General features: G+C 28.2%; 1 protein-coding gene across 1 annotated transcript; it reads left to right on the top strand.

Annotated features, from left to right (window-relative positions):
- The first annotated feature begins 20,799 nt into the window (after positions 1 to 20,799).
- Positions 20,800 to 21,747, top strand: LOC111287662 (21 kDa seed protein-like). The gene has a single exon (XM_022878335.2). It carries the CDS (start codon positions 20,842 to 20,844, stop codon positions 21,502 to 21,504), a length of 663 nt encoding a protein of 220 aa, XP_022734070.2. The 5' UTR covers positions 20,800 to 20,841; the 3' UTR covers positions 21,505 to 21,747.
- The last annotated feature ends 5,882 nt before the right edge of the window (positions 21,748 to 27,629 follow it).

The following is a 27,629-nucleotide window of genomic DNA, read 5'->3' as shown; positions in this document are numbered from 1 at the left end:
TACTAAAAAATATATGCAAATGTCATTAGATTTGTAAAACTATGTAGAAATTACTAATTATATGAAAAACAAAAAAAACTTTATAATAATTTTTTGTAATAATAATTAAAAAAATAAAAGAGATGGTATCAGTTTGATTTTAAATTATCCATGTCTTACTTATTTTTATAATTTATTAGATAACTTACGAATTTTATTAGAACAGTAAACCCTTTCAAAATTTTTGTTCATTTATTTATTATTTTCAAAACATTATTTTCAAAATTTTTTTCTTTTTTGAAGTTATTTTTCAAAAAAAGGATATCAGTGGCAAAAGTAATCTTTTTTTTATTCATTAAAAAATAATAATAAAATAAGAAATGGGTTAGAAATAAAATAAAATCAAATCAAATCAAAAAAATAAAATAAAAATGAAAAAAAAAAACCTGTGATCGAGTCGAGTCAGGATGTAGGTCAGCGCATAAGTCTTCAAGTCGACACGCGGATCCTAACTTACCAAAATGATATCGTTCTAGGCAACTATATAAGCCAATTCTAATGTGTTTACTTCAGAATTCCTTTTGTCCTCTCTCTCTTTAGGTCGAGAAGCTCTGCCTTCTCTCTAGAAATCTCCATCGAAAACGTAAATTGGGATAAAAAAAACCCATCGGTTTATGAAAAAGTTACCAAAAAAATTCAATCAAAAACTGAAAAATAACTAGTTTCTGAGAAGTTGGCGGGAATGTGATAAAAAAATTTAACTGGTCGTCGAAAACTTCATTGAAAAATTCAACCAAACCCAAAAAAATTCAAAAAATTTCAAAAAAATCTAGAAAAATTCCCATATGGTTTTAAACCTTCCCAAACCTTCTACAACCTTGAACTCACGCCAAAAACCTAAATTCACTCACAGAATCGTAAATTAACCCCAAAATCTTAAAACCAAATTTTAGAACCCTTTCTGCGTGAAATTTTTCCAAACTTCCTTCAATGATTTTCTCTTTGTTTTTCTGTCTGTCTTTTGTGTGTTCTTGCTCTGCAAAATAGGTCCAATTTATAGGTAACCTAGGATCAATTCAGAAAACAGACAGAATCAATCCCAGACTTGATTTTTGGGATTACATTCTGTCCAAACGGGATTTTAAGTGTAAAATTTTAGAAGTATTAATTTGATTCTGTGTTGACTTAAAAATATTGCAATCCTGATCTTCATTCATGTGCAAATTGAGCAGAAAAAGAAACAAAATAACAATAATAATAATAATTTAATTGGACAAGAATGGGCTGTAAATGGGCCAGTTGGGCTTGACCAAAAATGGGCTCAATTGGACCAGACAAAAGTGAATGTTCACAATAATTAAAAAATAAAAGTTGCATAAAAAAGGAAACATAGTAAATATTGACTTTCTTACTATAAAACAAAAAATTTTTACAAATCTCACCTACATTGGGGAAATTTGAAAAGAGAATTTGAGTACTCTAAAATTCTTCATTTAAATTTCAATAATTTTGATAATTTCAAATTTTATTTTGCCAAATAAAAACCTTCCTTGAAATTCCTCGTCCAAATATTGATAGAATTTTACCTTGTTTTATTATAGGATAAAATTTGTTTTATATTTTAAAATATTTATTTTTACATATCTTAATATATGTTTATATCATTATAATCACATTTTGTTTATATCACTAATTATAAGAAAAAAATTAAATTGAAAATTGGACACATGAAAACGCTTTATGAAGTTCAAACAACTCTACTAATGCTAGCATGTTGAGTAACAGTCCTACATTTGTTCATATTTTTGTGAGTTTTTCATAGTATCAACCGTGAAACAAATAAGTTAGAGGGTAAAGGATACAAAATTTAAAAGTGATTTTTTTACCAAATATATGATTTTTAATCCTAATTCTGTGCTTTTTAAATAAATACAATATTCCATAAAAAAAATGAATACAATATTTAATTTACCTTTCAACACTAACTTTTAACTTTTGACAAACATATCCCTTGAATCTATTAAAATTAAATATTAAAAAAATATAAAATATTTTGATGTAAGTTGATCTCTCTCTCTCTCTCTATATATATATTTATATATATAATATTAAACCTCTTTTCCTTATTTCACTTGTCTCTCTCATCTTTTTAATTTATTAAAATCATTATTAAAAAAAGAGTATAAAATTTTTTTGTGTCAATTAATCCCTCTCTTTATATATATAGGAACGATAAATTTATATTAGTTTAAAACTAAAAAGTTTTACATTTTTTTAACTATTAATTATAATAAATTTAAGAGATGGAAAGTAATGTGAAAAATAGAAAAAATGAATTAATTTCATCTACTGGATTTATTAAAACCAATTGTTAGAAAATGTGTTAAATTTTTTTGTGTAAATTGATCCATTTCTCTTTCTCTGTCTCTCCTCTCTCTCTCTCTCTCTCTATATATATATATATATATATATATATATAATATAAAAAAGAGGAATCAACTTATTTATAAATAAAAATTCTAAATTATATTTAACTGTCCAAATTATTGTAATTTTTTACTCTATTTATTTTTATAAAAATTAAAATATCAACTGATTAAATTTCACACAAAATTTTAAGGCAGCCATCAAACACGATATCGAATCAAATTAATAAAATTGATCCAAGCTTTTCTTTATCTTTGTCTTCTTTGTTGAATTTTTATTTACCATAAAACGCAAATAGATACCCTCGTGTTATTGGTTTCAGCTCTGAACAACAACAACTTGACTACATTATTTGAGACGGACAAAACCAACGTGAATAAATCAAAAGCTGTATATGTCACCCAAAGATTCCATGGGTAACATCTTGATTTGGCAAATAGCAGATGGTGTTTTTCTCTTGCAATAATGTGAGAATTTTAGACGAATTCTCATCGCAAACAAAAAAAAAAATAAAAAATTTGAATTTACGTTTGGAAAAATTTTGTTTAAAAATTTTGAATTGTAATATATTTGCATGAAGGTGTTAAATTTAAGTGCACATTGTCTTGTGTATTTAAACTTTTACTTTCCAAACATTTCTCACAAAAATCAATTCCTAATTGATAAAGAGAGAGTTATTTTTCTTATTAAATCGACTAATCCTTATGGTTATAATTATTTTTAATTGGAATATAACACTTATATATTTGATTTGGTTTTGTAGTTTGTTTCCTATGATTGATTTTTATCGTTCGGTTTGTAATTCATTTTCATTTTGTAGAAGGGTTTCCAACTTATTTTTGTATAAATAAATAAAGGTTAATTATCCTCAAAAAGTCAATGTATCTTTAACTTCAAAATACTAAAAATATTCACGCTAAAAAAACTAATTAAAGCACAAATAAATTTACTTTAAGAGGTGCCTATCAAGAATTCGGGCTGATCAAAAGTATTGATTTCTCTAAATGATTTCGTCTGACTATTTTTTTAATAGGGTCGTGAAACTATTTTATTTATTGATATATATTATGTTATATATACAATATAATCAAAATGTTAAACCTAGAAGATTAATTATATTTTCATTTATTAATTTCCTTGTCATGCTAATCTAATATTAACTTTATTGGTATTATACAGATGAACATAAACAGATATTTTCGATGAAACAACTTAAAAAAAATTGTTCGCGGCAGCTCGGATATGCGAATATTCATCGTAACACCTCTACAGTATTTTCGTATGGAAGGTAGAGGACAAAATAGTATAAATGAGAGTATTGATGCCTTCAAAGTTAGCCATTCACATTTTGAAGCACAGGTAGCTATCAGCCCATCACATCAAAAATTATTGTTGGTTTTAGCTCTGGCTGTTGTATTCAGACATGGTCCATTCATCTTCTGGCACTATCTTTTTTTGATGAATTCTAGCATTTATTGTAATTAAGAAGAGACGACAAAATCTGAAAAGAAACTAAATTCAAATCCAATAAGATTTTGGCCGGATGGATAAGGTAGGTCTCACCCACAAAATTTAAATTTGATTGACTATTTTATTGAGAGATGGTACATCCATCTTCTGGCATTATCTTTTTTTTTTTTTTTATGAATTCCAGCATTTACAGTAATTAAGAAGAGACGACAACCACAAAATCTGAAACGAAAATAAATTCAAATTCTATAAGATTTTGGCTGGATGGATAAGATATACAGCTCACCCACAAAATTTAAATTAGATTTTTGAAATAAATTGAAGTTTTATTTACGTTTATGATTTAAATTATTATTATATTTTTAAATAAATTTATCATTAATTTTTTAATTTTTAGTAAGTTTTGTTAAGATGTAATATTTGAAACATATTTTGTAAAAATGTTGTTAAAAAGTTTTATAATTAAGAAAAAAATAAAAAATGACATGATGAGAAAAAAAAAGAAAACTAGGATTGGATAAGATTATGAATATTTATATTAATGTATATCTTTGAATGTTTGACATGTGAACACTCTTTAAGATTAAAAAAAATAAAAAATACATGTATATGATAAGTGTTTATTTAGGTTGAGATTGATTTGTATGTTAAAAAATTGAATTATAAGTGATTGTTTATAATTCTTTTATAATTGATAAATTTTGTCTCGTTTTAGATTAGTAGAATGTCAAATTATGTTAAATTATTATATTATATGGATGATTTATAGTTTAATTATGTTTCTATTTGTTCCAATGATTTATTGATTTAGAGCCTTTTTACCTAATAATTTTATCATCATGCATCTAATTTTGTAACAAAATTAATTAAAATCTAACAATTGGAAAATATTTTCATAGAAGTTATTATAAATTCAAAATTAATTTTTAAAATATAATTTTGTCATTGTTCTACTAATTTTGAATAAAAAATTATGATTTTGCATTATATTTAGTAAAAATGTCATGATATGTTTCGTGATTGTTTTTCTTGTCATGTCATTTTTAGTTTTTATTATAAAAATAATTTTACAAGATTTTAAAATTATATGTTTCAGATATTACGTTTTGATTAAATTTGTTTTAAATTAAAACATTATTGAAGATTTTAAAGAAAAATATGATATTATGATTATAAAAAATAAATTTAAATTTAAATTTAAATTATTTTCATAAATAAAACAATAAATGTACATTTTATAAAAAATTAGTTATAGATCAAATCATTTTGAAAATCATCAATTATTTGTGTTTTAATTATAAAAGTAGAATCAATGAAATGGTATTTTAATGAGCCAAACTCTTGATATGCACTCTACCCCCATAAAATTATAAAATTATTTGTGTTTTATTAATTAATTTTTTTAGAGAGAAGTTTTGAATATTTGTAATTAAAGATATATTGATTTTTTAGAATAATTATCTTTTATTTACTCATTTAACCAAAAATAAGTTGGGAATTGTTGTACGAGCTAAAAAAGAGCTACAAAACCGACAGCAAAAATCAACCAAAGAAAACAAGCTACCCAATTATATGATTCTGATAGCCCAATTCTTTTATCTTGAGCTACGATCTTTTTTATAAGAATATATATTAATTATAACCTTTTTTCATAAATATCATATTAACTTCATTAACATCTTTCCTTTTAAAATCCTAATTTTAATATTATATTTTTTAAAAATAATACAAGCAGTCAAGGTATTAACCACATTTATATATAACAAAAGACATAGATTTAAATGTAATTAATTTCAAATTGTAAATAAAAATTTTCCTAAATGTAAATTCAGAGTTTTATTTTTTATTGTTTGCCGGGAGAATTCTTGTAGAATATTCCTCACATTATTGCACGAGAAAAACACCATGTGGTATTATTGCCAAATCAGTTTGTTACCTATGAAAGCTGTGGGTGACATGTACAGCTGTGGGTTTATTCACCTCTTTTGTCAAATTTGGTTTTGTCCGTCTCAAATAATGTAGTCACGTTATTGTTGTTGTTGTTTAGACTGCATTGGATCAAGGCATCTACTTTTGCTAATGAAAAATTCAAGGAAGAAGACAAAGAAAAAGAAAAGCTTGGATCAACGTTATTTAATTTGATTTGATGTGATAAATTGATATGCTAGATGTGAAATAAAATTTGAGTATATTAGTCTCCACAATTATTGCCTCAATTATTATTCAAAATTATATAAAATTCATGAAAAATTTTATGATATTTATATTTATAAATAATGTATCTTTATTCTTTAAATAATTTTTTATAACAAAAAGAATTAAAAATAAAATGTTTTCTACAAAATCATGCATAAGCTGCTTGTCTCGGTAAGAGACCAAGTGCACCCCGAGTTGCCGCGAGCAAATATTTTACAACTCGACCAAACATCTTGAGTTGCCCAATATTCTTACGGATCCGTCTCAAGATTTTATAATTACGATTTTAATATGCATCAAGAGGGATTCATCAAGAATACAAAAATTTGATGATTTGATAAGTATTAAATTTAAAATTATTTGATAGTAAATAAATGAGTCTAACTTAAATATATATTTAAATTATTAGATATATATTTAACTTAAATATATTCAAAAAATTATATATTTATTGAATATAAAATAATATTACTTTAACAGACTCTTATCACGTATAAATGAAAATGAAAGAAGCTTATTATGTGATAGATTTGAAAAAGGCAACAAAAATATTTTTGGCTTGGATACTATATTAAACATCAAACTCAAAATCAATTAGCAGTAAGTGGAGAGACCTAATTTGAATATAAAACTACAAAAAATTATATATTTATTAGATATAAGATAATATCATTTAAACAATTTATATTAAATTTTCAATGTTTAATTAGCAAATATATAGATAATTGTACAATATTTTTAAAGCTACAGATGTTAAACACTAGTTTTTTTTCCTTTTCAAATTGCGGTTGAAATTAAAATTTCCTTAAAATTTTATGGATCACATGTTAGTTTTATTTTTCTTAAAGGATGTTTAACAAAATGGCTTGTTTCTTTCACTTTGTAATAAAAGGAATTATCCCTTGTTGACGATAAGGAAAAAAATATGAAAAATCTTGCACCTATGTTACTTGATGTGATAAATTGATAGCTATTTGTGAGGAGAAAATATTTTGATAATTATCGAGCATTTATATGCACTTTAAATCTAAATGAATATATTGCCAATTGATTTTTAGATCAATTTGTATGATATTGAAGTTGACACTTAAAGGTTATAAATTCAAAGAGTTTATGTGTGTAGTATTCTCTTTAATCAGATAAATATACAACAACAATAAACAAAGCCTTATATCACATAACTTTAGGATTTGTTGTATGAAAAGCCAAAAAAAGAAATCATGTTAGACCATAGTTTTGAATTTTCTCATGCCACTTATTTTTATAAAAAACAACCTTTTCATTTTTTTTCCTTAATTGTATCCATGTTTTTCGTAATTTATCTTTAGAAGTTTTGGTCTTTCCCAAATCTAAAAGCTCATTACTTTTAACTAATACATAGATAGGCTTACATTAATTTCACATGTCTAAACTATTTCAAACTGCCCTCTTTCATCTTTTCCTTAATTCAAATTACCCTTAATTTTTTTTTTGAAATATCTTCATTTCTTATTTATCTTTTCTAGTTTTATCACACATCCATCTAAGCATCCTTGTCTTAGCTACACTCATTGTCTTCTCATATTATTTCTTAATGACTTAACACTCAATTCCATATAATAATATAGGCCTTATAGTTTTTTTTATATAACTTCACCTTTAACTTTAAAAGTATGTTGCGATCACACAACACAATCGATGTACTTTGCTATCTCATTCATCCTACTTGAATTTTGTGAGTTACAACCTTTTCTGTCTCAACATTGCTCTAAATAATTGATCTAAATATTGAAAATGACTATTCTTTGGTACTACTTCACCATCCAACTTAAGCACATTAGCGTTCATTTTCCTATGACTATTAAACTTACGTTTCATACATTCAATTTTAGATCTACTCAATTTAAAATATAGAGACTCTAGCATATGCCTCAATAATTCTAATTTTTTAATAGATTAAAATTTTAAAAAAATCTATATGAATACATTAATGAGTCTCACTACTTCCACAAGTAAAGTAAGAAACCTTTTTGTGTTGGTACGTGTTTCTGCAGATTATTTAATTGCTTTTTTAAGATTTATATATGAATATGGTATTCAATAATATTTATGTTTGTTTAATTTATGGAAAATTTGGAAAACAGAAATTAAAATTTTTGTTTTTGGTGTTTGGTAATAGTGAAAAATGTGAAGAAATTTAGTTATGGAAATTATAAAGAGAAATTTAAATTAAAGAATTTTTTTATATTCTTTCAAAAAAGCTAAGGAATCTAAAGGAAAAATTTTCAAGTTGTGAAAAGCAATGCTTGGCTTTTACTATCATGTCTCGTTGAGCTTCTCTCCTTTATGACATATTCAAGTTGTGATAATTTTTGTCTTCCACCATAACTTTCAAGTAGATGTTTAAGTTGTGCCAATATCTTTTCTCTTGTTTATTTTTTAGGCAATTGTATTGATTTTAATTAAAAAATTTCGTTGAAGCTCTACTTGGAGCTCAAAATCATAAACAAAATGAGATGAAGGTACCATAGATAAGAATTTAGAAGCGCTTAGAAATTGAGGACAAAGACAAGCAATGGAGTGTTTGTCAAACCAAGAAACTAAATTAGGCCTCCCTATTTTGATTTTGATGAAAATAAGCTTTCCTTCATGATTTCCTCCTCTTAAAATGAGAAAACAAGTTACAAATTAAAAATAATAAAAAATTAAAATATTCACATTTTTCAAAATTAATGAAAATTGACATGTATATTTTTAAAAAAACAATGAAGATGACACAACTGAGTATACCTATATATGTTTGGGAGCAATTATTTTATACTTTTACGTATGCATTAATTTGCTATTATATATTATGGATAACAAGACAAAAAGTAATAAATCAACAATGGTCAATTGCATTAAAACCCAAGTAAAAATAAAAAAGAGTCTTGCCAGAATAGAAAAGAATGGTAAATTTGGTTAAAAATGGTCAAAATGGTAAACTTAATTAAAAAATGGTTACACTATACCTTGCTAGAATAGAAAAAAAAATCATGTAAGGAATCAAAAAAATATACAGGCAACTTAGTTATTAAAAAAAAACACTAGCAACTTAATTACATTAAAACCCAAATAAAATTAAAAAATAAAATCTCAAACCTCACATATCTAATTAGAGAACAAAATAATGTTCAATAATGATGTAATTTAATTAGATAGAAGTTGAGTTTTATTATTAAAAGGAAGGTGCCTAAATTTCAAATCTAGAACATTTCTCATGACATATATATGATTATATTAATTGGATATGTTAGGGGAATTTTTAGGTTCAAATGGTAAAATAATCTTTTTCTTCATTAGAGACTGTCAACGGATAGCCAGTGGTATTTTTTTTTTTTTGGGTCAAGTTGACGTGTCAGATTACTTGACTCTATAGGGCCATATCAGCTCGACCACCTCACTAATCTACCAGTAGGCCCTTTAAATGTTGACTTGTCATTGCTAGAATGGATAGTTAATGTCCAAGTTAGCATAGTTTACCAGGTCATCTTGGGTCCTAGGGTTGACCTTGGGTAGCCTAAGCTACTTATGTCCCATCTTTTTACATGCATAAATAAGACCATCCAAGTACCATTTTCACCATCTTGCTTTTTTTTACTTTCTGTGCATTCTCTTTCCTATTATCTTCTTTTATCGATATCTAACTTGAGCATTAAAGTACAAATGCCAGGATGACTCCTAACATTTTTCTTTACTTGCTCTCTTTCTTTCTTTTTTCTTGATTTTAGAGTTTTATCCCTCATAAAGCAACTCGACACAAACATTTGGGGCACTAGGTAGGGGGATTTTTTTTCTAGTTGAGCTAAAACACTATGCCATTGAGAAAGAGAATTGCCAATGAAGGAGATCTAGTTATTACAATTGGGATAGAAACCCAAACCAGCTAACTCACAAATTGACCTACATCAATAAAACTTGTAATAAAGCAATTTTTAGCCTTAAATCGACAACTATAGCCCCTTAAAGAGATGATCCAAAACCTCACTCCACCATAAATGTCAAAAGCACCTAATCTAATCACCCTAAAAAAGTTACACCAAGAAAAGCTACTAAGCTACAATGATATTGAAGCTTATTTAGCTTTAAGAGAAGAAAACACTACTCCAACCAACCATTACCATACCCACGTCTTGATATAAACTACCATCTAAAAGTGTAAAAAATCATCTTCAAACCTCAACTGAACCAAGATTTACATATTTAGATGCAAGCCATAGAGAAAGAATTGAAAGAAAAAGGCATTATATTTGAGGACAAGTTGAAATTTTTAGAAACTTCACCTTTCACCAAGGAAATAGTTCAGACCATTCCCCTAATAAGGTTCAAGATGCTGACTTTGGAAATATATGATAGTACTACTGACCTTTTTGATCATTTATAACTTTATCGAATAAATATGAGAATGCAAAAGGGTTGATAAAGCTTTAATGTGCAAATGATTAACCACTACGCTCAAAGAACTGAGGTCCATAACCATGTTTAAATAGCTTAGCCACTCTTTCTTATCCTAATTTGTTTACAGTCGATGAACAAAGAAAACTACACTCAGTTTGATGTCAATCTACCAAGGTAGAAATAAGTTTTCGAAAGACTATGTCATGCATTTTAATGCAAAAACCTTTCAAGTGAATGACCTGAAACAAGTAGCTAATATTACTGTTCTGACTAGTGGGCTCATTGAGAAAGAGTATCACTTTAAAGTTACCTTTTTTCCTTAGAGTTGCCAAAAACATTGGTCGATGTGCTACTCATTGTAAAGAAGTACATCAATGCTAAAGCTATAATAAAAAAATAGGCAATGTGAGAGAGGCCCTTCTCCCCTTATTGATGGTTGAGGTGAGAGAGACTTATCCTTCTTTTCTGCTAAAAAAAAAGGAAAAAAAGCTACGATTCCTTAATAAGAAAAAGATTGAGACACCCAAAGGCTAAAAGTCCAAGCTGATGCAAAGATTACACTGAACTAAATACCTCTCGAGAGAGGATTCTAATTCACATTAAAAAGGATCTTGAGCTAAAATAGCTAAAGCCACTAAGGCATAACATAAGAAAAAACCCTACAAAGATATGCACTATTTGTAAAGACATCGATCACAACATAAAAATTACATCAATTTGAAAAATTAAATAATGGATCTGATTAGAAGAGGTTGATTATGTAGGTTTATTGATAGAATAAGGCAAGATCAAGGCAGAGTAGATTTCATAATAAAGAACTAGAAAAAAAAAAGATAAAAAAAATTAAGAAGATAGAGAAAAAAAGAAACAAAGGTGGTGAAAACCCAAGAAACAAGCTAGAAAGGAAAAAATGAGCTATAAATAATAGGCCTATGATGAGCATTATTAATGTGATAAGTGCAAGAAACTTTACCTCAGCCAAAAAGAAATTTAATCAGGGAATGGTGATGGCACTAGGGTTCTCAGCCAAGAAAAATAAGAGTTGGAAAGACAAATTGATCTTTTTCACCTTAAAAGACATGGAAATGATCCAATTTCCACATAATGATGCCATTGTAATCACTGTTGTTGTGTATAATCATGTAGTGAGGAGGATCTTATTTGATAATGAGAATTTGACAAACATCTTATATTATTCCACAATGTTAAGAATAGGTATAAAGAAAAAGATGTTGAAACCGTACACCACCACATTAAGCGACATTAAAAATGAGCAAATACCAGTGAAAGAAACTATTGAGCTATCGATCTCATTAGGTATTGAACCGAGGAGTATTACTTCAATTATTAAGTTTATAATGATGGACATACCTTCAGTTTACAACATAATTTTAGGTTAACCTAGTCAATCTGTTATGAGAATGATTAGCTTGGCTCCTCATCTGAATATTAAGTTTTCAACACTAAATAGGGTTGAAAAGGTCAGAAGATAATAGTTTATTGTAAGATGATGTTTTGTGATGACAATGAAAGGTAGGATTAAAAAGCAGGTTAACAGTTTAGCCAGAGCCGAAGAATCACAAAGTGTCAAAGTAGTGTGGTTAAAAGTTAAAGAGATTGAAGAAACAAAGCAAAAAAGTCAAGGTAAGAAGTAACATGAAATCGAAAAAAGAAAAAAATGTGCTTTTAAGCTACTTTGAGCTCTTAAACTCAACAATTATACATACTACAAAATTTTGAACATTTTGAATAAATTTATTGAAGCCAAGCTTTTAAGCTAGCACATACATGTAAATAAAGCCAAGCTCTTAAGTCAGTTAAAGAAATACAATAACTATATTTTAATTAGTTTTACATTTTTACAATGTGCCATTCTACTAAGAAATCAACTAACTATCATGTCAGGATTCATCATTCTCGTAGGAAATGGCCCTTACCTAATCGAGCAAAAAGAAATCATTGATTAAATACTTGAGGTTAATAACAACTAACCAAAATCAATAAAAGATTTCATTTTTGTGTCATTCTGAAAGAATAATTTTGAGAAACGCACACAAATTGGGGCAAAGCTCAACCACTAAGAACAATTAATTTAACTTTTGAGAAATAATGTAAACCTATTTACTTAGACTCTATCTGACATACGTGGGATAGACCCCGCAATAATGGTCCATTGGCTGCATGTACACCATAATTAATAAAAAAATTATATAAAAGATCTTTTTGTTTGTCCTACCTTAGATGTATAGACGAATATGAAGCAAACTATATACTCAAGAAAATCTATAAGGGAATATGTGATAATCATTTTGAACCTCTGTTGATGGCCTATAAAGTAGTTAGAGAAGGTTACTAAACGTGATTGAATTTATCCTCGTTACTCTTCAAGACATATTAGAAGAAGGGTAGACCATCAAGAAAGATATGACTAACCTGGTGAAAAAATATGATAAATGCCAAAATTTTTCACATGTACAACACCTTTCATAAATTGAATTGACTCTTCCCATTTTAACCCTTTCACCCCAGTCATAAGGTAGAGGATATTTATGTTATAGTAGTGTATTAATTCCACTAAATGGCTCGAAGGTGAGGCACTAACTAGCACAATTGAATCTTAGATCAAAAAGTTTGTTTGAAAGAATATAGTTTGTCAATTTGGTTTACCTTGAGCTATAATAACAATTAATGAGAAATAGTTTGACAATCCAAAGTTCAAAGAGTGGTGCTTTAACCTTAACATTGACCTAAGGTTCACCTCGATTGCATATCCTTAATCTAATGGTCAAGCTAAGGTGGCTAATAAGACCATATTAGAAGTTCTTGAAAAGCAACAAGATAAAACAAAGAGCAAGTGGGTTGATGAGCTACCTAGAGTACTATAGGCTCTCAAAACAACCATAAAGGTTCCTATAGGAGAAGCCCTTTTCAATTTGGTCTTTGGGATAGGGTTTGTCATGCCTATAGAGATTGACCTCCCAAGTTTTTGAGTTAAGCTTGGAATTGAAGAGGGGAACGAAGAGGCCTTTAAGGCTAATATAGATTTAATAGAAAAATAGAGAGAGATAGCTCTGACCAAAATAGTAACCTACTAGAAAGTGTCTAATTTTTACAATAAAAGGGTTTGATGAAAAACCATAAAAAAAGGTGATCTAATGTTCAAGAAAGAAGAAGCCTCAAGAGTTAATGACTGAGGTGCAAAATTGGCCCTGAGCTGGGAAGGCCCCTATATTGTTAAAGAGGTCATCCACGATATGACCTATAAGTTGTAAGACATGAATGGTAATCCAATTTTGAGGATATGAAATGTGGATAACCTAAAAGTTTACTAGTAGTAAAAAGCATAAGGCCAAGCTAATAGTTTTAACTCTAAAAAAATGTTTGTACTACTTATTTTTTATGCTGAATAAAAGCTTTAATCCTATTGAAAACATACAATAATAGATTTAATGTTAGGCATGAAATCTAAAACTCGAGCATGAACAGTGCTAACTTTTATACATTTGAGTTAACAATAAAGTTTAAAGCTCAAAGTCTCCTGATTCGATTAGTAAAATAAACTGATAGATCTTACATTAAAAAATTAAACTTGAGAAGCATATTTATGATTCAAGTACGAACCTCGATAATAATTTTATACCGAGTAGGCACTTGTACAATTTAGATTCTTAAGTTAATTTAACTTATGTAATTATTTTATGAAATAATAAGCTAAGACTTGATTATTAAAATTAAAGAAAGATGAGCTATAAAGTAAAAGAGAATAAATTTAAAGATGAAACTTGTGCAAAGAATGTATATTTCCATTTCACCAAAAATTATTTACAACATCTAGTTAGTTTGAACAAAAAATTACAAAAGTTATTAAAAGAGAAAATGAAAATCTATCCTGAGCATCATTCTTTTAGAGCTTTCCTCCCTGCTCTTTAGGAGGAACTAGCATTATAGGTCACCAACTTTGACCTCAGCCTCAGCTCCAAGGGTAGTATCAATACCAGCTTCCATCTTTATATTCTCTCTACTTTCAACATCATCAGTTGGCATAGGAGCTTACTTGGACTTTTGGTTGTTAAGGCTGATCCTAAACAAGTCTGAGTAAGCATAGAGGAACTTCATCTTTTTTAACACTAAGTTGAAAAAGACAAAGACATATTCCTAAGCAAACTCAAATCCATATTATAGAACTCGTCAGATGCCAAGAAATCTTTTAGTACTTGCTGTCTGGCCTTTTTTTTAGCTTCAAGCTCTGACCTTTACCTCTTTACCTTGATCAAGGCCTTATTGAGCTTGAGATCGACCTGTTGTTATAGAAACTCAACTGTGGCTTTCTAGATTGACATGTCATTAAGCCTAGGAGTTATGTCATCGAGCTTCTTGTTGAGCTCTTTATTGGACTTCTTCACTGCAATATAATGGGCCTTGAGTTTCTTGTTTACCTCTATGGTAGTATTAAGATCCTGAGCGTAGACCTTAATATTTTCCTTAGTTTTGTGGTGGTATATAAGAGTTTGTTAGGTACTTAGTAGATCGTACCTCATAGTTTATGAGACAAAGGTTAAAAGCTGTTTAGAGACTACAAATGACAAAAACCAAGTTTAGACTTGGAAAAATCGAGTTTAGACTTAGGAAATAAAACAAATTATAAAACAAGAATAAATTGAGCTAAAAAATGTACTAACCTTTCTACGAGAAGGTAAATCGTGTGATCTTTCTTACCACTTCAGGATCCTCGAATGCATTTTTTGTCATGCTGAACTCCGTATTATTACCATCCACTCTAAAATGAGTTACAGTCTGATTGTTGGCCTAGAATGGAAGGCCTCATCCTCTGCCTCTTCTGAGGCATCTACACCATTTTTTTTTACCTTTTTTATTATGCAGCAGAACTGGATCAAGGTTGAAGAAAAGGTGGATTAATTATTTTGATGGCCCTTGAAAGAGCACTAAGTTGGATAGGGATTTACCTTTACCCTTTACCTTTAGGGCATGTACGAAATAGGTTCAATTAAAATGTCCACCCTGGATCGACACGTCTACAAAGGAAAAATAAACTGAAAGTTGGAAAAAAATTTGATAAAAATAAACAGCATATAAAGTTACCTTACACCTACCCCAATACTAAACCTTCTTGACAATACTAAGGGAGGTCAACTCGTAAACATCAATAACCAGCACTTTTCCTTAAAGAAGTCAATTATTTTATCTTAAGTTTCAAGCTTATTGTTGGTGAAGAGGCTAACCTGAACATTTTAAAAAATGCCAAGCCTATTATTTACCTTTCATACCCATTTATTCTCTTTCTCTATATAGAGGAAGAACAGCTTCTAACTTTTTATTGAGCTTAAGCAATCTATAATTTTTTTTTTAGTGGGTTGAGTTATCTCATAGAACTAACTCTTATCATGTAGATGGTTTTTAACTATAAAAAAATTTCTAAAATAGAAGGGTAGAAAGAACTAAGTTTAACTTTCTACAAAAAATAATAAATCTTACAATATATTAAAAAAAATTTAAGAATGAACTAAGTGATAGTTAAACCATAAGAAAGAAAAAATTTTACAATAAAAAAATGTAAAGAGAATCTTAGACCAGCCACTATGGACTCTCAATACACCTAAATTTTATCGGTGTCTAAAAGAGTAATAACTCGATCATTGATGGTCAGTGCTATTGTGCTATATGCCTTCTTTAAAAGGTCAAATCTAACCTTCAAAGAATTGGATTGATGCACCAAGCACATGTTAAGATAGCCTTCAAGATTGGTCATGCCCTTTAAGCTTTGTATCACATCTTTTAGGGTTATACCTAAGCTAGAAGAGGTAAAAAATGGGGTGAGATCTTTAACATCATTGCCTTGGGTGACCTCTTTCTCTCTTTCACCTTTATCCTCATCCTCGACTTGGTCAGACCTTTTTGCTTTTTTTTTTGTCCAAAGCTTGCTCACTTTCAAAAACTTCATCATCAGATGACTTAGTTTTTGAGGAAGAAGTAGGGCCTTGCACTCAAGTAAGAACTAGGACCTCCACTTCATTGAAAGAATAAGAAGATAAAGAAAAGCTTGAATACCTCTCAGGCTTGATTGTGAGCTAGAGTTAAACCATGAGTTTAGTTTAAAATATCTTTAAAAAATAATAGAAAGATAAGAAAGGTGAAAACGAGAATGAGAAAGGTCTAAAGAAGAAGAGAAAAGATTAGTTGGAGGAGCTAAACTGATCTCAAGCATTGAGGTTAGAAAATTCTAGGTCTTGGAATCTATGCAGTAAGAATCTCATCTATCCCATGATAATCTCACTCTCTTATTATGCGAGCATTGTCTTCAATTTGTGTTTGGCCCTTAATAGATATCAGATTTAACCAAAAAGCAGTTCAACTATAATCTCTTCTTGTAATAACAGAGAAGACCTCATCATTTGAGGAGAAATCTTGATAGTTAAGCTAACCTCCCCTTATTTTTACCTTTAAATTCCCAAACATGCTAGAATTAAAAGATATAAAGAAAAAAGACAAAAGACATACTGAAGAGTTAAAAAAAAAAGGTCGGTTGAAAGAAGATTAGAAGTATTTTAGGTTCGTTAAATCAGGTCAGTCGAGAGCTAAAAGGCTATAATGTGAGAAATAGAGGCCTAGAGGACCCTTTATATAACAACCATAGAAATTAGATAAATGCTTCAGATTATGCCACATAGCTAAAATGGTTATTAAGGATGACCCTTTACATTCTTAGCTTTAATTCATTTTATAGCCTAAGTTTTTCTCTCTTAATTAAATACAAAAGGGGCACACCAATCATTTCAGCAAAAGACAATTCACATTGACCAAACAACAGCAACATGTTAGATCAACCATGTACTAATACAAAAGAAATTCAAAAACAATAAAAAGCATAAGTTTCACATTAGTCATCATAATAACAAGTCAACAAATTACAACTAGGCATGATGTCGGACTACAAAATATATCGACAACCACCTATATGCTTGCCTGATCCAACCCTCGTTCACATTGGCATTCTTGGTCATTCACCTCGTTGAATTTAGATCGGATTAACTGAATAAAGCTCTTAAACTACATGCTCAAGATTTTAAGCTCAACATCATCAACTATATATTAGATCGACTCAATCAATGCTTGTCAGTTTGATAGTTAGACTACTTGATAAGGGATAGAATATTAGAGGTATTTTTAGGTTCAAAAGGTAAAATAGTATTTTTTTTCCATTAGAAACTATCAACAGACAACCAAGGGTATTTTTTACTTTTAGGCCAAGCTGACGGGTCAAATCAACTTGATTCTACAAAGCCACATCAGCTCCGTCATATCACCAATCTACCCATTAGGTCCCCCAAAATGTTGACTTATCATTCCTAAAATGAAAAATTAACGTCAAGATTGGCTTTGTCTACCAAGTCATCCTAGGTCCTAGAGTTGACCTCAGGCAACCTAGGCTACCCATGTCCCATTTTTTTACAAGTATAAATAAGACCATCCAAATACCATTTCACCATCTTGCTTTCTTTTTTTTTCCCTACATTCTCATTCCTATTAACCTTCTTTGTCAATATTTGACTTGAATGTCAGGGCACAAATGTTGGGACCACTCAATATTTTTTTCTAACCACTCACTTTCTCTTTCTTCTTGATTTCTAGGTTGTAACCTTCTAAGAGTAGCTCATCACAAATAGGATCATTCTATCTTAGAAGGTATCTAGGTTTTAGGCTTTCTCATATTCTTTTGTTATGGCATAATTTTATACTCCCATGGTTTCAAATTGTTTAGGAATCTTTAATTTTTACAAAATTTAAAAAAAAATTTTGACTTTAATATATTTAATATAAAAATTTAAATTTTTTTATAATTAAAGTTTTATGAATTTTAATATTAAAAAGTAAAAAAATATGAAAATAATTTTAAAATACATAAGTTTTGGGTATTAAAAAAGGAAAGTAATAGTTTTAGGACACCCAAAAAATAAAGATGGATAAAAAAATGTGATAGAAGGAGTATATATTTATGCATTCCCCTGTTTTTATTGGTTTATGCTTTTAATCCATTTCAATCATTAATATTTATCACTTAATAAAACCTAAGTACTTTTATAACAAAAATAATAGTAATTAACACAGCTAAATCTATATGTTGGTACACTGCATGAATTTAAAGATAAGACCTTAATGAAATTTCTAAATTAGGAAATGTTTTTAAAGTTTTTTATTAAACATCACATTATAAAATTAAAATTGAAAATCAGAATTATAAATTAAAAGATTTTGTTACATATATTAAGTGTACTAAATTTGAAAAAAATTAATAAATTAAAATATATTTTTTAGATAGGTAATTTTAATAAAAATTTTGATAAAATTGTTATCATTAAATAAGTATCGAGTAAATTTTGATCGTAAATATTATTTATAATAATTATTTTTAATAGTATTAGTCTTTTTTTTTTTTTTATCAAACTCTATCAATCAATAAATTTATTAAATGACCATTTTTAATAAAAAACTTCCCAAACTTTATTAAATAATTTCATTAAAAACATATCCTGAATTTATTGACATTTTATGGTTGGATGTGCTATGCAATAGGTAATTCCTTCGTTAAAAAAAGGAAATCAAATACAACTCAAAAATCACCAAAATAACACATATAGCAATTCTACAAATAATTAAAGCTCCATTTGATTAGTATTTTTGTTTTTTTTTTTTTTTCTTGTTTTTGATTTAATTTTTATTTTTATTCGTTCACTTTCTATTAGAAAAATAAAAAATAAAAAATAAAAAAAGCTCCAATAAAAAGTTCAAGAATTTAAACAATAATTTTCCATTTTAATATTTTTTACTGTCACTCCCTTACCATATAGATTTGGCAACTCATATATTCGTGTCGTGTAAAATATTGATAATTTATGTATTTGTATAGTATTTTATATGAAAATTATATGTTATAATTCATATTGATATAAAAAACACGTAATATATATTTTAGTTTTTGTTAATCCCATATATTATTTTTACTAAAATTTTAAATGTGTTACTTTCATATTTTTTTGTACCATATTCATATTATAAAATCATATTGCACTTTAAATTATTAGATTTATTTAACAAAAAACTACGAATTCTCGATAGCCCATAGTGTTGAAAGCTTATAATGTGTGGTCACGGACTGGTTTAATTTTTTCTGATGTCATGATTTACATATGTCTATCATGGTAGTCATCGCGCAAGAGACGTTGTCACTAGGGTAGAACTCTACGCGAAGTTCCTTGGGAGTTTTTCCTCAAATTCCCCGTTAACTCCCCACTAAAATTTTTTGTTTTTTTGTTTGTTTGTTCTTCTTTTGATCTTTGTTATTTACTGTATACACCCAAAGAATAAAAAAAGATGTATTTGAAAAAGATTACTTTGGGGAGTTTTATCTTTTTTTTTTTCTTTGTTAATGGAACCAATAAGTTAAACATCTTAATTTGAAACAGCGGTGCTAATTGGCTTTTAAATCTATAAACGTGTTATAATTCCTTCACCACAAAGGCATCAATCTTTAGAATTTCTTGTAAGAAATTATGTGTAATATAAACTATAAGTTTTTAAACTTTCTCTATTTAGCATTTTTTTTTAATCTAATAGTTGATCAATCTATTATTTTATTATCATAATTTGTAGTGATATAAATAATATGCTTTGCAATTATCATTGTAATGAATCTTCTGCATAAAAAAACTTACCAAATTGTTAACAGACTATTGATTAAAAAAAAGTTATTATAATAAGATTTATTAAAATAAGTTACTAAAATTAGACAACTTACTCTGCGTTTACCAAAAAGACTACCTTTATACCAAAAAAAAAAAAACATTTGGGTCTTGAGCACTATCTAAATTCCTTAATTTATGCTGGAGTTATGACGAGTAGTTTAAGTTCAGATTCCATTCCAAGTATGTCTAGAAAAGTTGCCGCTAAACTTTTCCCATATATATATCACCTCACCTATATATTATATATTTAAAAAAAAAAAGAAAAGAAAGAAAAGAAAAGAAGAATGGGGGACTAGGGGCCTTATCAATTTTTGTCTCTTTATCTCATAAAGGTCAGATAAAAAGAAAATGGTCCCACAATTGAGTATTTGATTAATTCTCACGTGCATTCTTGAACCTTATCCACTCAAATAACTGTGGTCCCAAGTCCATTTTTGAAACGCGTTATTTGAAAGTTTGTGGCGTTCATGGATTATGATGTAGTAATGGATGGCCTCTAATCGAGGTTTCGAATCCTTTCCAACCTCTATAAATTGAAGTGGCAAACCAAGCAACCAGCATAAAAAAACAACACATATTGATCAACGTATTAACCATGAAGACCACAACTGTTGTAGTTTTGCTTCTCTTTGCCTTCACAACAAAATCATATTTCTTTGGGGTAGCCAACGCTAAAAATGAGCCTGTGCTTGACACTGATGGTGACGAGCTCCGAGCAGGGGAGCAATATTACGTCGTATCCGCAATATGGGGTGCTGGTGGTGGTGGGTTAGCTCTTGGCAGGCTTACAGATCAAAAGTGCCCAGAAATTGTTGTTCAAAGACGATCCGACATGGACTATGGTACTCCAGTAGTATTTTATAATTTGGACACCAAGGATGATATCGTCCGCCGATCTAATGATTTAAACATACAGTTCGTTCCCATCAGAGACAAATTGTGCCTAACATCAACTGTGTGGAAGATTGACGATTATGACACTTCCACTGGGAAATGGTGGGTGACAACGGATGGAGTTATAGGGAACCCCGGTCCTCAGACTTTGCAAAGTTGGTTTAAAATTGAGAAGTCGGGTAATTTGGGTTACAAATTTAATTTCTGTCCTTCAGTCTGTGAGTCATGCGTAACTTTATGCAACGATATTGGAAGATATGGACATGATGGACAAACACGTTTGGCTCTAGGTGAGAATGGATGGCCATTCGTGTTTAAGAAAGCAAGTTCCACGATCAAACAAGTTGTTAATGCGAAGAACTAAGTGCAGTAGTTTTTATATAAACTACTGTACCGCCAAAATAGCACCGCTAGCCGGCTTTTAATTTCCACTAAATAAATGGTTAAGCCTATGCTTGCCAGAAAGTCGGTGACTGTAGTGCTATTGTTTATGTAGTAAATTACTTTTGCTTTGTTCGAGGGTGTAGGGGCTTACTACTGACTGGTTCGGCGCCGCGCCCAGTTTTGTGCTCTTTCATCCTTATGAATAAATGTTTTTCCTTTCTAAGCCGAACAAATTTTATTTAGCTGCCAGATGGTTGCAAAGCTAGAACTACCTAGCAACACGAACGGAAACAACTTTCAAAAAATAGATCGAAATCATGAACCCAAAATTATCCGAACACCAAAAACTTTATATGATTGAAAAAAATGGAGATAACAAACACAGAAAATCATCCCATCAAATATCTATTGTCCTTGTCCATAAAATAACCTCAAACATATGTCCAACAAGCCTCCAGATCTTCAACCAAATTGTTATAGCATCCACTGAATTTCTGTCCACGCCCACATTAGCCAAAGTATCATCCAGCCAAAAACATATTGTCCATATATTTCTTAAACAAATCCAAAAAAATAAACTCGATCTTCCATATACTCTATCATAGCTAGCATTCCATCGGAAAATAAATGACCGTTACTACATAAATCAACATACTAAAGAATTTAATAAAGGAATTACTCCAAAACAGCCATGTAACTATACCTAGACATAAAACAAAAGCATATTTGGCCCAAATTCATGACAAAAGCACTTTCAAGTGTTTTAGATCCATAAGCTCCATTTCTTTCAATTTTTCAATAACAAGATCATCCTCACAATTAATAGATGAAAAGGCAAGATTAAAGATAAAATATACTTCACTATTAACTTAACGTAATAGCTACAAATTTATACAAAGTATAGTAGGTTTCTAGTTTAAGATAATACAAAATACAAAAAATAAATTTTGCACATTATCTGATGTTTGACATAAGAGAGGTGGACTTGGCTTTTATGTTCTTATCAAGAGGCTTGCTTCTCTATTCTTATCGTTATCCTTATCTTGACCTCCTAGTTCCATTTGCGCTCTCAAGATGGATGATCCATCAGTGACTCCAATCTTGTACAGTAGATACTAAAGACATGACTTAGGCAATGCTTTTGTTAAGCAGTCAGCTAATTGCTTAGAATTGGAGATACGAGAAACTTTGAGAAAATTTTTATACACCCACAAAATGAAGGTCAATAGCAATGTGTTTCATCTTAGAATGCATAATTGCATTAACACTCAAGTAGGTAAGCCTAATATTGTCGCAAAAAATTATTGAAGGAGCAGTTGATTTAAAACCAAGTTCTGTAAGTAAGTTTTATATCCAAGCCATTTTAGTTGATGTTAAGGCTAATGCCCTATACTCGGTTTCAGTGGATAATCTTGCCACTGATTTTTGTTTGCATGATCAATAAGAAATAGGATTATGATTTAGATAAACAAGATAAGCTGACATGGAAGTGAATGTATCTTTGTCAGCAGCCCAGTCACAATTTCACTATTCATGCAAATATTTAGATACCTAATTTTGTTTGGACAAAATCTAACCAATTGTAAGGTCTTTAAAAGTCCAACCCAGTTCGGATCTAACATTCTTTTAATTTTTATGAGTTTTCAAAATCGAATTTGTTGTAACGATTTTAAGGATCACTAAACGAATTTTAAATAAACAAAAAAAGTCATCACCAATCTTTTTTTAGCTAGGTGTATTGGTCATCTATTAAAACTTACCTTAGTTAAATTTTAAATTTTTTTATTATTTTTGTTTAAACAAGTAAATTTATTTTTGAATTTTTTAAAATTTTGATTGCAATGAAAATTTTCCTTCAAATGCTCCATCCATACACACTCTAAAAGTATTTTGGATAAAAAAATTTTGAAAAATTGAAGCATTTTGAAATACTATTTTGAAATGCATCAATTTAAAATAATAAAATTTATAATTGTGTTGTTTAGATAATTATTTTTAAAAAAGAAATTTTAATTTTACAATTTGATAAGATATAAATTAATTATAATAAAAAATAATGATATTAGAAATAAGAAAAACAAAATACTAAAAAATATATGCAAATGTCATTAGATTTGTAAATCTGTGTAGAAATTACTAATTATATGAAAAACAAAAAAAACTTTATAATAATTTTTTGTAATAGTAATTAAAAAATAAAAGAGATGGTATCAGTTTGATTTCGAATTATCCAAATCTTGCTTATTTTTATAATTTATCAGATAACTTATGAATTTTATTAGAACAGTAAACCCTTTCAAAATTTTTGTTCATTTATTTATTATTTTGAAAACATTATTTTCAAAATTTTTTTCTTTTTTGAAGTTATTTTTCAAAAAAAGGATATCAGTGGCAAAAGTAATCTTTTTTTATTTATTAAAAAAATAATAATAAAATAAGAAATGGGTTAGAAATAAAATAAAATAAAAAAAAATCAAAAAAATAAAATAAAAATGAGAAAAAAAGAAAACATGTGATCGGATCGGGTCAGGATGTAAGTTAATGCGTAAGTCTTCGGGTCGACACGCAGAGCTTAACTTACCAAAACGATGTTGTTCTAGGTAGCTATATAAGTCAATTCTAATGCGTTTACTTCAAAATTCCTTTTGCCCTCTCTCTCTTTAGGTCGAGAAGCTCTGACTTCTCTTTAGAAATCTCTGTCGAAAACTTCAATTAGGTTAAAAAAACCCATCGGTTTATGAAAAAGTTACCAAAAAAATTTAATCAAAAACTGAAAAACCATTGGTTTCTGAAAAGTTGGCTGGAATGTGATCAAAACATTTAACTGATCGTCAGAAACTTCATTGAAAAATTCAACCAAACCAAAAAAAAAACCAAAAAATTTCAGAAAAATCTAGAAAAATTCTCATATGGTTTTAAACCTTTTCGAACCTTCTACAACCCTGAACTCATGCCAAAAACCTAAATTCACTCATAGAATCATAAATTAACTTCAAAATCCTAAGACCAAATTTTAGAACCCTTTCTGTCCGAAATTTTCCCAAACTTCCTTCAATGATTTTCTCTTTCTTTTTTCTGTCTGTCTTTTGTGTGTTCTTGCTCTGCAAAATAAGTTCAATTTATAGGTAACCTAGGATCAATTCAGAAAACAGACAGAATCAATCCCATGCTTGATTCTTGGGATTGCATTCTATCCAAACGAGATTTTAGGTGTAAAATTTTAGAAGTATTAATTTGATTCTGTGTTGACTTAAAAATATTGCAATTTTGATCTCCATTCATGTGCAAATTAAGCAGAAAAAAACAAAAAAAATTAATAATATAATTGGACAAGAATGGGATGTAAATGGGCCTAATTGGACTTGACTCAAATGGGCTCAATTGGACCTACACAAAAATAAATGTTCACAATAATTAAAAAATAAAAAGTTACATAAAAAAGGAAACATAATAAATATTGACTTTCTTACTATAAAACAAAAAAATTTTTACAAATTTCACCTACGTTGGTGAAATTTGAAAAGAGAATTTGAGTACTCCAAAATTCTTCATTTAAATTTCAATAATTTTGATAATTTCAAATTTCATTTTGCCAAATAAAATCCTTCCTTGAAATTCCTCATCCAAATATTGATAGAATTTTACCATGTTTTATTATAGGATAAATTTTGTTTTACATTTTAAAATATTTATTTTTACATATCTTAATATATGTTTATATCATTATAATCACATTTTATTTATAACACTAATTATAAGAAAAAAAATAAATTGAAAAATGGACACATGTAAACGCTTTATGAAGTTCAAACAACTCTACTAATGCTAGCATGTTGAGTAATAGTCCTACATTTGTTCATATTTTTGTGAGTTTTTCATAGTATCAACCGTGAAACAAATAAGTTAGAGGGTGAAGGATACAAAATTTAAAAGTGATATTTTTTACCAAATATATGATTTTTAATCCTAATTCGCTTTTTAAATAAATGCAATATTCCAGAAAAAAATGAATACAATATTTAATTTACCTTTCAACACTAACTTTAAACTTTTTACAAACATTTCCCTTGAATCTATTAAAATTAAATATTAAAAAAATATAAAATCTTTTGATGTAAGTTGATCTCTCTCTCTCTCTCTCTCTCTCTCTCTCTCTCTCTCTCTCTCTCTCTCTTTATATATATAAATAAAAGATTAAACCTCTTTTCTTTCTTTCACTTGTCTCTCTGTTCTTTTTAATTTATTAAAATCATTATTAAAAAGAAAGTATAAAACTTTTTTGTGTCAGTTAATCCATCTCTCTATATATAAAGGAATGATAAATTCATATTAGTTTAAAACTAAACGGTTTTACATTTTTTTAACTATTAATTCTAATAAATTTAACAGATGAAAAGTAAAGTGAAAAATAAAAAAATGAATTAATTTCATAAAACCAATTGTTAGAAAACGTGTTAAATTTTTTTGTGTAAATTGATCTCTCTCTCTCTCTCTCTCTCTCTATATATATATATATATATATAAAATATAAAAAAGAGGAATCAACTTATTTATAAATAAAAATTCTAAATTATATTTAACTGTCCAAATTATTGTAATATTTTACTCTATTTATTTTTATAAAAATTAAAATATCAACTGATTAAATTTCACACAAAATTTTAAGGCAGCCATCAAACACGACATCGAATCAAATTAATAAAATTGATCCAAGCTTTTCTTTATCTTTGCCTTCTTTGTTGAATTTTTATTTATCATAAAACGCAAATAGATACCCTCGTGTTATTGGTTTCAGCTCTGAACAACAACAACTTGACTACATTATTTGAGACGGACAAAACCAACGTGAATAAATCAAAAGCTGTATATGTCACCCAAAGATTCCATGGGTAACTTCTTGATTTGGCAAATAGCAGATGGTGTTTTTCTCTTGCAATAATGTGAGAATTTTAGACGAATTCTCACAGCAAACAAAAAAAAAATCAAAAATTTGAATTTACGTTTAGAAAAATTTTGTTTAAAAATTTTGAAGTGTAATATATTTGCATGAAGGTGTTAAATTTAAGTGCACATTGTCTTGCATATTTAAACTTTTACTTCCCAAACATTTCTCACAAAAATCAATTCCTAATTGATAAAGAGAGAGTTATTTTTCTTATTAAATCGACTAATCCTTATGGTTATAATTATTTTTAATTGGAATATAACAATTATATATTTGATTTGGTTTGTAGTTTGTTTCCTATGGTTGATTTTTATCGTTTGATTTGTAATTTTTTTTCATTTTGTAGAAGGGTTTCCAACTTATTTTTGTATAAATAAATAAAGGTTAATTATCCTAAAAAAGTCAATATATCTTTAACTTCAAAATACTAAAAAAATTCACACTAAAAAAATTAATTAAAGCACAAATAAATTTACTGTAAGAGGATAGGTTGCCTATCAAGAATTCAGCTCATCTATACTATTTTATTGATTCTACTTCATAATTAAAACGTAAATAACTGATCAAAAGTATGATTTTTCTAAATGATTTCGTCTGACTATTTTTTTAATAGGGTCGCGTAACTATTTTATTTATTGATATATATATATTATATTATATATACAATATAATCAAAATGTTAAACCTAGAAGATTAATTATATTTTCATTTTTTAATTTCCTTGTCATGCTAATCTAATATTAACTTTATTGGTATTATACAGATGAACATAAACAGATATTTTCGATGAAACAACTTTAAAAAAATTGTTCGCGGCAGCTCGGATATGCGAATATTCATCGTAACACCTCTACAGTATTTTCGTATGGAATTCAGAGGACAAAATAGTATAAATGAAAGTATCGATGCGTTCAAAGTTAGCCATTCACGTTTTGAAGCAGAGGTAGCAATCAGCCCATCACATCAAAAATTTTTGTTGGTTTTAGCCCTGACTGTTGTATTCAGATGTGGTCCATTCATCTTCTGGCATTATCTTTTTCGATGAATTCTAGCATTTATTGTAATTAAGAAGAGACGACAAAATCTGGAAAGAAAATAAATTCAAATCCTATAAGATTTTGGCCGGACGGATAAGATATGTCTCACCCATAAAATTTAAA

Source organism: Durio zibethinus, chromosome 4 (genome assembly GCF_047325235.1).
Source record: "Durio zibethinus cultivar Kanyao isolate XHJ-2024 chromosome 4, ASM4732523v1, whole genome shotgun sequence".
In the NCBI taxonomy this organism is placed as follows: Eukaryota; Viridiplantae; Streptophyta; class Magnoliopsida; order Malvales; family Malvaceae; genus Durio; species Durio zibethinus.
The sequence above is the reverse complement of the archived record's forward strand: the minus strand, read 5'-3'. Positions and strand labels throughout refer to the sequence as shown.

What these genes read in the sequence shown, in the direction of transcription:
- LOC111287662 (XM_022878335.2), top strand. Translation starts at nt 20,842, where the DNA reads ATGAAGACCACAACTGTTGTAGTTTTGCTTCTCTTTGCCTTCACAACA.